The 12,448-nt window shown below is 42.2% G+C and overlaps 1 protein-coding gene across 1 annotated transcript; it reads right to left on the bottom strand.

The window, feature by feature from the left end:
• Window positions 1-5,318: 5,318 nt before the first annotated feature.
• Window positions 5,319-11,423, bottom strand: LOC121568342 (dehydrogenase/reductase SDR family member 13). The gene is made up of 5 exons (XM_041878896.2): window positions 11,181-11,423; window positions 10,944-11,062; window positions 10,675-10,798; window positions 6,262-6,588; window positions 5,319-5,962 (listed from the first exon to the last, which is right to left on the bottom strand). The coding sequence occupies exons 1-5, from the start codon at window positions 11,305-11,307 to the stop codon at window positions 5,703-5,705; spliced, it is 957 nt and encodes a 318-aa protein (XP_041734830.1). The 5' UTR covers window positions 11,308-11,423; the 3' UTR covers window positions 5,319-5,702.
• Window positions 11,424-12,448: the final 1,025 nt, after the last annotated feature.

Genomic DNA, 12,448 nt, shown 5'->3' on the forward strand with positions numbered 1-12,448 from the left:
GTTTGTTTAATAAGTAACCTCTGAAGAACGTCTGTTCTGTATGGAACCCAACCCAAGTAGTGCTCCTATCTTTTGTTTACCCTGTGCTGAACACAAGGTGTGTCAGAATGACATACCATAACTCCCAGTTCCTTCAGTTTCTGCAAGTTCATGGTGAGTATTTAAGTGTAGCTACCCTGTCCCAGTGAAGGTTATGAATGGCTGGACTGATAACTGTGGGAAAGTTCAGTCATCAATCCCTTTTCTATGGCATTGTGTCACAAAACCAGTGTAGATTATTCTCATTAAAACACACAAGTACAAACAGATTTCACTACAGCCCTTTCTTCATTTTCATCTTTGGAAAACATTCCTTCCCTCAATATCTTTGGACCTGTAGTAAGACATCCTTCAAAAAGGCACATCATTCATCGGAAAGTGATTTTGTTCACTTTAAGTGCTTTCACTCTGTGTCATTAAAGGCCACTGGGACGTGGCCATAGAGGAAAGGCAAAGCGACAGAAATAACTCCTCCCTTTCTTCCACCCGTGCAAAAATAAAATGTGAATCAGTGGTGTAGGGAGACGTTATATTACTCACCTGGCCACATACTCAGACTTTGTAGTAATTTGTTTATTAACAAAGTCTATTAGAATGTATATTATTTGTCTCCATAAAGAAAGTATTATGAGTTATCGCTGACTAAGATCAAGAAATGGTCATTAGATACGAATTATAAATGCAAGTATTTAATAACATTGTATTTTAGAATTCATGCCTTTTACGAGGCAAACTCATGTTACGCGACATCACTGGTGATGCGCTACTGCCCCCTGGTGTACGAGGAAAACATGACAGCCACACAGGGGCATGAACACACTTATACTGTACGTTGTACAACACATCCATATACCAGTAGTATAACTTCATTCAGAAGCAAAAACAGAAACATTTACAGCCATTCAACAAAATGGTTGGTAGAATTGTTTTATGTTTTACAATGCTGAACTGAAATGTGTAATATATCTTCATATAGACCACAATGGAAAATTGAAGATTAGATAGCCCGTAAATGTTTTACCACACGCATTTCAACTGAAATGTATACATAACACTTGTGTTTGTTTATTATGCTAATAGTAACCTCTGAAGAAAATCTATCCTTGGAACCCAACCCAAGTAGTGCTCCCTATCTTTTGTTTACCCTTTGCTGAACACAAGGTGTGTCAGAATGACATACCATAACTCCCAGTTCCTTCAGTTTCTGCAAGTTCATGGTGAGTATTTAAGTGTAGCTACCCTGTCCCAGTGAAGGTTATGAATGGCTGGACTGATAACTGTGAGAAAGTTCAGTCATCAATCCCATTTCTATGACATTGTGCCACAAAACCAGTGAAGATTAATCTAATTAAAACACACATCCAACACACAAGTACAAACAGATTTCACTACAGCCCTTTCTTAATTGTCATCTTTGAAAACATTCCTTCCCTGAATATCTTTCGACCTGTTGTAAGACAACCTTCAAAAAGGCACATCATTCATCGGAGAGAGATTTTGTTTACTTTAAGTGCTTTCACTCCGTGTTGTTAAAAACCTCTTCATCACGAGGTTCCCCATATCCGGGGTACTCCTCCCGCAATCTCAAACAATGACGTAGTACGGTTTTTAAACGTGTGAATACCTGAATGTTACACACTACTGGAACGAGAAGCATCTCAACTGTGAATCTAGCTAAACTGTTGTTTGAAGATTAAGTCAGTAGTTTCTTTCAATCACAACAGGCACTGTTTTGTCGCCATCTTCTGGATATATGATGCAATCACAGTGGCTTGCAATTGTGCTATTTAATTCTACTGATCCAGAGCTTTCAATAGAGGTTGTCAAAATCGTCAAAATCGACCAACCGGTTGTTGAAATATCCAAGTGCGCACCTCATTGTCTCATATTAGTTGACTTGCTGCATTACGCACGGTTACGCAGAGCGCACAACAGCACTTGAATTTCGGAGGGAAAACGCAAAGTTTATAAAAATATGGCAGGCTCTAGTAACAAATATATAGTTACAGAGGCGTTATTAATTGTAACAGATGAAAGTTGGACTCCATGTATCCCCATTGACTCTGAATCGGACGATGAGTACCTGCTTAGACCGGACGAACCAGACCCCAACAACGAGAACGAAGGTTATCGTGTCCAGGGCCCTACTCAAGCATCAGAAGAGTATGTAACCCCATTGTTATGTATTACTTCTAATACTACTATTACTAATTTACTGTATGAGTACAAAACATACATTCTAAAATATCTATTTGAGTAACTGAAGCTCAACGTAAGTTAGCGCTAGCTTAGTTTAGAGGCCCACACGCAGGTTTACTTACAATAGAATGCTACAGTGAGGGAAAAAAGTATTTGATCCCCTGCTGATTTTGTAAGTTTGCCCACTGACAAAGACATGATCAGTCTATAATTTTAATGGTAGGTTTATTTGAACAGTGAGAGACAGAATAACAACAACAAAATCCAGAAAAACGCATGTCAAAAATGTTATAAATTGATTTGCATTTTAATGAGGGAAATAAGTAATTGACCCCCTCTCAATCAGAAAGATTTCTGGCTCCCAGGTGTCTTTTATACAGGTAACGAGCTGAGATTAGGAGCACACTCTTAAAGGGAGTGCTCCTAATCTCAGTTTGTTACCTGTATAAAAGACACCTGTCCACAGAAGCAATCAATCAATCAATCAGATTCCAAACTCTCCACCATGGCCAAGACCAAAGAGCTCTCCAAGGATGTCAGGGACAAGATTGTAGACCTACACAAGGCTGGAATGGGCTACAAAACCATCGCCAAGCAGCTTGGTGAGAAGGTTGGTGCGATTATTCGCAAATGGAAGAAACCACACCGCATCAAAGGGACAATGGACGGGGCCATGTACCGTCAAATCTTGGGTGAGAACCTCCTTCCCTCAGCCAGGGCATTGAAAATGGGTCATGGATGGGTATTCCAGCATGACAATGACCCAAAACACATGGCCAAGGCAACAAAGGAGTGGCTCAAGAAGAAGCACATTAAGGTCCTGGAGTGGTCTAGCCAGTCTCCAGACCTTAATCCCATAGAAAATCTGTGGAGGGAGCTGAAGGTTCGAGTTGCCAAACGTCAGACTCGAAACCTTAATGACTTGGAGAAGATCTGCAAAGAGGAGTGGGACAAAATCCCTCCTGAGATGTGTGCAAACCTGGTGGCCAACTACAAGAAATGTCTAACCTCTGTGATTGCCAACAAGGGTTTTGCCACCAAGTACTAAGTCATGTTTTGCAGAGGGGTCAAATACTTATTTCCCTCATTAAAATGCAAATCAATTTATAACATTTTTGACATGCATTTTTCTGGATTTTTTTATTGTTATGTCTCTCACTGTTCAAATAAACCTACCATTAAAATTATAGACTTATCATGTCTTTGTCAGTGGGCAAACGTACAAAATCAGCAGGGGATCAAATACTTTTTCCCCCTCACTGTGTGTATTATTTCTTGTCACTGAATTATCACTTTAGTCAACATTCTCATAGTTCTATTTATTTTATATATCTGACTGTTTTGAGTCAGATTTGTCAATGAATGAATACAAGTGTGTTTTAGTCATGATTTTCTTTTCTCTTTTGTCTTGTTTGCACAGTGAAGATGTTTATAGGGGTATGAGCCACAACCAGAGCATCTGCCTCCTCAGCCACAGCTTCCCCTTCCTCAGGCAGAGCCTCCTCGTCCTCAGCCTGGCCGCTTGTCTAGACAACGCACTTCTGCTCCCCTCCCTCTGTCACGGTCTTCATCGGACACTGAGTCCCCTGTAAAGAGCCCTCAACCCAAAAGAAAAGGGAAAGCTTTCTCCAAGTCAGCGTGGTGGAGGTAGGCCTGCCACTCCAAGAGTCGGGGAGGAAGAAGAGGAAGAAGAAGATAGGTGGCATAATAGAGAAGAGAATGATGAACGACCAGACCCAATCTGGTTTATGCCCACCAGAGTCCCAGGCCCCACAATCCCCTTTCCTTTATCCGACGCATTGATTGGATACTACAGTGATCACCACAAGACGTTGAAATGGTATAAGACTTTTCTTTTACATTTTGTTGATATTGCTGTTCTACATAGTTTCCTACTTCACAAATAACTCCATAAGAACAACCCCACTAAGCCGTACACACATAAGAAGTTCAGGGAAAAGCTACTCACAGAAATGGTGAGCTTTGCTAAACAGTCTGAACCACAATCTCCACCACGACCACCACCCTGCATGCCAGAATACTATGGTGATGATGCCAGCAAAGACAGGAAGAACTGTAGGAGATGTCTGGATGTTGGCATCCCCAAAGTGAAAACACCTCTGTACTGCAGGAAGTGCCAAGTCCCTTTGTGCATTACATCAAAGCATAACTGTTTCAAAGATTGGCACGACAGCAAATTTTAGGGTAAAAAGGGTCTACATTTTGTGTGACAACCTTCCCAAGGACACCATATCATTGTTTATAGTTTTGGGATGTGTGGACTTTTTGTTTTTAAAATTGGTTTTTTATAGTTTCTAATAAATCTGCTCAGTTTGGAGTCAAACTTTCCCATTGTATGGTTTATTTTAATGGCAACACGTATAGAGGTCTGGGAGAACATTGGAAAAAACATCAAAACAGTTGTATTTTGATGGAATGTACACATATAGTGATATGTTAGTGAAATTAAATGCCTTTTGCTGTCTGGTACCTGATAAAAGTCAAATGGCACTGATGGTGCCCAAATGTCTCCATTTGGTAATCCGCCTAAACATACTTCAACTAAAACCCCTACAACTTTGGTTTACTTTACTTTATTGCCATCAAACTTCACATAAGTACTCATCAGATATCGGGCTATGGTCCCATAGTGTTTAGGGGCTGCAGCTTCATAAGTCCAATAAAGCATTCCTTATAAAACCTGAAGTTACTTTCAGGCGGAATCAAAACCTCCCAATTTATGCTGTGTTCTAGCTTCATGTACTCTGACACAGTAATACCTACATTAATTATTTCACTTCAAAATACATCTCACATGTGTTACCTTTCTTTTGCTACCAAGATTATGTTTATAGCCCTTGTCGTTTTGGAGATATACTATATTCAATTTGGGCATGTATTTTTGAGGCAGGCACTTTAGCCAGGTGCCTAGTGATGAAGAGGTTAAAGGCCACTGGGACCATGGCCATAGAGGAAAGGCAAAGCGACAGAAATAACTCCTCCCTTTCTTCCACCCGTGCAAAAATAAAATGTGAATCAGTGGTGTAGGGAGACGTAATATTACTCACCTGGCCACATACTCAGAGACTTTGTCATTTCTTTATTAACAAAAAGTCTATTAACTGACTCCATAAAGATAAATAGCAATGTGCAAGCAAGTATTATGAGTTATTGCTGACTAAGATCAAGAAATGTAGTATTTAATAACATCGTAAAAGGAATGAATTCCAATATACAAGGCAAAATCATAAGTTACAAGACATCCTTGGTGATAACAAGGCATTAGTCAAGGCATGGAGAGAGAGAGAGAGAGAGAGAGAGAGAGAGAGAGAGAGAGAGACCTGCTCCCACCTCCTCCCGCCTGCATTCGGTTTCACGGACATTGATTCCCATTGTTAGAGTGGAGAGTCCAATATCTTGTCAGTATATTCCAAAATCTTTGCCGTGGCTAGAATCAGACTCTTTCAGGACAGGTCGGATAGCCTCTCACTCACCTCCCACAGCTTCCTGGCCAAAGCATCGTCCCGCCCCTTGGCACCTACCTCCTGTAGTGCACAGGAAGAGAAGTAGCGTCCACTCAGCGGCTCGATACCCTCTTGGAGGGCACAGTGCAGGGTGGTCTGGGCTCCCCTCTCAGTATCCATGAAGAAGAGCTTAGTGATGGGCTCTAGAAAGAGCCTCAGCCATAGTTTCAGGTTGCGACCAAACTCAGTGTGAATGACTCCTAAAGGACACGAGAGAAATTGTAGTTTAGTATGGGATAGGATGGAATAGAATAAACCACATTGTCTGCAATGTTTTGCAAACACAGTACTGCTGTATAGAAAATAAACACTATACAATACACACTTGACACATACTAACCATCATACAGCCTGTATATAGATAATAGAAAAGCTCAAATGTAAAACAAAGTAAGAAGAATCCCTTCTAGGTTCTCAAGCCAGAGCTACTGACCTGGGTGGAGGTTGTAGGTGGAGAGTTACTGACCTGAGTGGAGGCTGTAGGTGGAGAGTTACTGACCTGGGTGGAGGCTGTAGGTGGTGACGCTTGTCCCCTCCAGGCGGTTGGCCAGCTCCCGGGTGAAGAGCACGTTGCACAGCTTGCTGTGGCAGTAGGCCCTGAAGTTATGCCAGGTGGACTGGCCTGGCACCAGATCCTTGTGGGTACCCAGGAGAGCAAAGTCCACAGAGCCTAGCCGGTGTAGGTAAGCCGACACGTTGACAACACGACTCGGACCACACTCCTTTAGCCGGTCCAGCAGCAAGCAGGTCAACAGGAAGTGACCTAAGTGGTTGACCCCAAACGCCATGCCGAACCCATCCTCAGTGTGGCCAGGCCCCAGCATTCCTGAAACAAATCAAATGAAATGTTATTGGTCACACGCGCCGAATACAACAGGCGTAGAGTTTACTGTGAAATGCTTACTTACGAGCCCATTCCCAACAATGCAGAGCTTAAAAGTAAGAAAAACATTTTCTAAATAAAAAAGGAAATAGTAGGGCCTCCCGAGTGGCGCAGCGGTCTAAGGCACTGCATCGCAGTGCTTGAGGCGTCACTACAGAGCCGGGTTCGATCCCAGGCTGTGTCACAGCCGGCTGTGACCGGGAGACCCATGAGGCAGCGCACAATTGTCCCAGCATCGTCCGGGTTAGGGGAGGGTTTGGCCGGCCGGGATTTCCTTGTCCCATCGCGCTCTAGCGACTCCTTGTGGCAGGCCAGGCGCCTGCAAGCTGACTTCGGTCGCCAGCTGGACGGTGTTTCCTGGCTGGCTTCCAGGTTAAGCGAGCAGTGTGTCAAGAAGCAGTGCGGCTTCACAGGGTCGTGTTTCGGAAGACGCATGGCTCTCGACCTTCGCCTCTTCCGAGTCCGTAGGGGAGTTGCAGCGATGGGACAAGACTGTAACTACCAATTGGATATCACGAAAAAGGGGTAAAAGTACAACAACCAACAAATATATATATATATATATATATATACACACACACACACACACACACACACAGTGGGGAGAACAAGTATTTGATACACTGACGATTTTGCAGGTTTTCCTACTTACAAAGCATGTAGAGGTCTGTAATTTTTATCATAGGTACACTTCAACTGTGAGAGACGGAATCTAAAACAAAAATCAAGAAAATCACATTGTATGATTTTTAAGTAATAAAATTGCATTTTATTGCATGACATAAGTATTTGATCACCTACCAACCAGTAAGAAATCCGGCTCTCACAGACCTGTTAGTTTTTCTTTAAGAAGCCCTCCTGTTCTCCACTCATTACCTGTATTAACTGCACCTGTTTGAACTCGTTACCTGTATAAAAACACCTGTCCACACACTCAATCAAACAGACTCCAACCTCTCCACAATGGCCAAGACCAGAGAGCTGTGTAAGGACATCAGGGATAAAATTGTAGACCTGCACAAGGCTGGGATGGGCTACAGGACAATAGGCAAGCAGCTTGGTGAGAAGGCAACAACTGTTGGCGCAATTATTAGAAAATGGAAGAAGTTCAAGATGACGGTCAATCACCCTCGGTCTGGCGTTCCATGCAAGATCTCACCTTGTGGGGCATCAATGATCATGAGGAAGGTGAGGGATCAGCCCAGAACTACACGGCAGGACCTGGTCAATGACCTGAAGAGAGCTGGGACCACAGTCTCAAAGAAAACCATTAGTAACACACTACGCCGTCATGGATTAAAAATCCTGCAGCACACGCAAGGTCCCCCTGCTCAAGCCAGCGCATGTCCAGGCCCGTCTGAAGTTTGCCAATGACCATCTGGATGATCCAGAGGAGGAATGGGAGAAAGTCATGTGGTCTGATGAGACAAAAATAGAGCTTTTTGGTCTAAACTCCACTCGCCGTGTTTGGAGGAAGAAGAAGGATGAGTACAACCCCAAGAACACCATCCCAACCGTGAAGCATGGAGGTGGAAACATCATTCTTTGGGGATGCTTTTCTGCAAAGGGGACAGGACGACTGCACCGTATTGAGGGGAGGATGGATGGGGCCATGTATCGCGAGATCTTGGCTACCAACCTCCTTCCCTCAGTAAGAGCATTGAAGATGGGTCGTGGCTGGGTCTCCCAGCATGACAACAACCCGAAACACACAGCCAGGGCAACTAAGGAGTGGCTCCGTAAGAAGCATCTCAAGGTCCTGGAGTGGCCTAGCCAGTCTCCAGACCTGAACCCAATAGAAAATATTTGGAGGGAGCTGAAAGTCCGTATTGCCCAGCGACAGCCCCGAAACCTGAAGGATCTGGAGAAGGTCTGTATGCAGTGTGGCCAAACCTGGTCAAGACCTACAGGAAACATATGATCTCTGTAATTGCAAAGAAAGGTTTCTGTACCAAATATTAAGTTCTGCTTTTCTGATGTATCAAATACTTATGTCATGCAATAAAATGCAAATTAATTACTTAAAAATCATACAATGTGATTTTCTGGATTTTTGTTTTAGATTCCGTCTCTCACAGTTGAAGTGTACCTATGATAAAAATTACAGACCTCTACATGCTTTGTAAGTAGGAAAACCTGCAAAATCGGCAGTGTATCAAATACTTGTTCTCCCCACTGTGTGTGTGTGTGTGTGTGTGTGTGTGTGTGTATGTATATATATATATATATATATATATATATATATATATATATATATATATATATATATATATATATATATATATATATATACACATACATACACACACACACTACCGGTCCAAAGTTCTAGAACACCTACTCATTCAATAAAAATAAAAAATAAAACTATTTTCTACATTGTAGAATAATAGTGAAGACATCAAAACTATGAAATAACACATATGGAATCATGTAGTAACCAAAAAAGTGTTAAACAAATCAAAATATACAGTCTTGAAGGAGTTCCCACATATGCTGAGCACTTGTTGGCTGCTTTTCCTTCACTCCGCGGTCCGACTCTTCCCAAACCATCTCAATTGGGTTGAGGTCGGGGGATTGTGGAGGCCAGGTCATCTGATGCAGCACTCCATCACTCTCCTTCTTGGTAAAATAGCCCTTACATAGCCTGGAGGGGAGTTGTGTCATTGTCCTGTTGAAAAACAAATGATAGTCCCCCTAAGCCCAAACCAGATGCGATGACATAGTCGCTGCAGAATTCTGTGGTAGCCATGCTGGTTAAGTGTGCCTTTAATTCTAAATAAATCACAGACAGCAGCAAAGCACCCCCACACCATAACACCTCCTCCTCCAAGCTTTACGGTGGAAACTACACATGCGGAGATCATCTGTTCACCCACACCGCGTCCCACAAAGACACGGCAATTGGAACCAAAAATCTTCAATTTGGACTCCAGACCAAAGGACAAATTTCCACCGGTCGAATGTCCATTGCTCGTGTTTCTTGGCCCAAGCAAGTCTCTTCTTCTTATTGGTGTCCTTTAGTAGTGGTTTCTTTGCAGCAATTCGACCATGAAGGCCTGATTCACACAGTCTCCTCTGAACAGTTGATGTTGAGATGTGTCTGTGACTTGAACTCTGTGAAGGATTTATTTGGCGTGCAATTTCTGAGGCTGGTAACTCTAATGAACTTATCCTCTGCAGCAGAGGTAACTCTGGGTCTTCCATTCCTGTGGCGTTCGTCATGAGAGCCAGTTTCATCATAGTGCTTGATGGTGATTGCGACTGCACTTGAAGAAACGTTCAAAGTTCTTGAAATGTTCCATATTGACTGACCTTCATGTCTTAAAGTAATGATGGACTGTTGTTTCTCTTTGCTTATTTGAGCTGTTCTTGCCATAATATGGACTTGGTCTTTTACCAAATAGGGCTATCTTCTGTATACCCCCCTACCTTGTCACAACACAACTGATTGCCTCAAACGCATTAAGTATTCCACAAATTAACTTTTAAGAAGGCACACCTGTTAATTGAAATGCATTCCAGGTGACCACCTCATGAAGCTGGTTGAGAGAATGCCAAGAGTGTGCAAAGCTGTCATCAAGGCAAAGGTTGGCTATTTGAAGAAACTCAAATATATTTGGATTTGTTTAAAACTTTTTTGGTTACAACATGATTCCATATGTGTTATTTCATAGTTGAGATGTCTTCACTATTATTCTACAATGTAAAAAATAGTAAAAATAAAGAAAAACCCTTGAATGAGTAATTGTTTCCAAACCCTTGACAGGTAGTGTATATATGAAATAGTAACACAAAATAACAATAACGAGGCTATTTACAAAGAGTACCAGTACTGTGTCAATGTGCAGGGGCTTGAGGTAATACAGTATGTACATGTAGGTAGTGGTAAAAGTGACTAGGCAAACAAGGTGACAGACAGTGAGACCAGAGACAGGGAGTTAGGCAACACATGATGGCCAAGTATTTCTGTCTTCAAATTAGTGTATAATTGTATTTGTTTACTTTCCCTCTCTCTCTCCGCCATACCTGCATTGTTAATGAGCAGGTCCAATCTGGGCTCAGTCTTCAGGAAGGTTTCAGCAAAGGAGCGAACAGACTTCAGACTCCCCAGATCCAGCTGCATGAACACTACCTCATTGCTTCCACTGTCCTATAGAACAGAGGAATCAAACAGTGGATTTCCAACACCATACATTTTCAGACAGGTTAAACAAATCCCTGATCAGTATGTATTGGGATGCCGACTCCACAACCTTATATTTAGATTATTTATATTATAAATAAGGCCCTCTTACCCTTCTGATATCATAGACGGCAGCCTCAGCTTTCGGTTTGCTGCGGCAGGCGAGGATGACCCTGGCACCTCTCTTGGCCAAATCCAAAGCAGTAGCCTTTCCAATACCAGTGTTGCTCCCTAGGGAACAACAAAACACATTTGAATGTAAAGGTCTTCAGCATGAACGCACTTGAAACGTGAGCACACTAAAACAGTCCCCATCACATAGCAAGGCAACAAAAGTTGCCTAACTAACCTGTTACAATAGCAGTCTTCCCTTTTAGTGTCACAGAGCTCATGCATCTTGACCCTCTGATCACATTGTAATAAAGTATCAAATACAACGCAATCCCTACTGCCAGAATAGATAGCAAAACCGACATTATTACAGTACCGAGCGTTGTTTCTAAATTCGGGATGGTAATTTCGTTTGCAAGCTATCAAAGTTCAGCAGGCTAACTCGTTGCATGCGTTGTTTTAGTTTTATTACGCCATCAATCGCTTCCGGGTTTAATTTATACTTGCTGTACGAAAGTATTCCACCAGATGTCGTATTTGTAATCTGCATGAAAAACCGGCTCCATATTGAGGGCATACATTCCAATCTAAACCATTTGTGGGCGCTGTATTGGTTTACTTCCTTTTTAGGATATTTCTGTACTTAGTTATGTCATAAAATAAATAAACCTACTGTACATTCAATTTAATGCATAGAAAATATCATTACATTTTTACATTTTAGTCATTTAGCAGACGCTCTTATCCAGAGCGACTTACGGTTAGTGAGTGCATACATTTTCATACTGGCCCCGTGTGTAACAATGTTCAGGTAACCTTAGCGAAATTAGCTAATTATCAAGGTAAATGTTTATATTTTAAAAGTAACTCAATTTATTTTCCTCTGAGTACTTTTTCCACCCCTGGTTTTTTATTCCAATCCACATGATCAAGGCAACAAACAGCATCAGCTCCTCTGCTATATCCACATGATCTATAAATCCTCTTCCCCAGGCTCAATTGTAGAGAACTGACTGGGGATGAGATGACATGATCTAAACCAGGGGTGTCAAACGTACGGCCCGCGGGCCGGATTTTTTTAATTTAAATTCAATAAAATAAACTGCTGTTCCAATTGCGTCCACTGGATGGCGCAATAGCAATTGTGTTAAGCAAGCAAACTGCTTATACCGGGGCAGAGCAAGTAGGTCAAGCACGTGCAGCCAATGAGCTACTTTGTTTTGCCCGCGATATTTATTACGGCTTCTACTTTTAACATTATGTGCTTTGGCACCCTCATTGCCCCAATATGTCTCTGTCAAAAAAGAGAAAAGTGGACACAGAGTGCAGAGTGTTCCAAGAAAAATGGTCATCCTATTTAATCACGGAATTGAATGGGAAAGCTGTATGTTTGGTGTGTTCAGAGCATGTTGCAGTGCTGAAAGAATATAACCTTCGTCGCCACTATGTGAGTCTTCATGCCGACAAATATGACAACTTTCAAGGACAGCGGAGATGAGAGAAGGT

This window comes from Coregonus clupeaformis, chromosome 6, assembly GCF_020615455.1.
Source record: "Coregonus clupeaformis isolate EN_2021a chromosome 6, ASM2061545v1, whole genome shotgun sequence".
Taxonomy (NCBI): domain Eukaryota; kingdom Metazoa; phylum Chordata; class Actinopteri; order Salmoniformes; family Salmonidae; genus Coregonus; species Coregonus clupeaformis.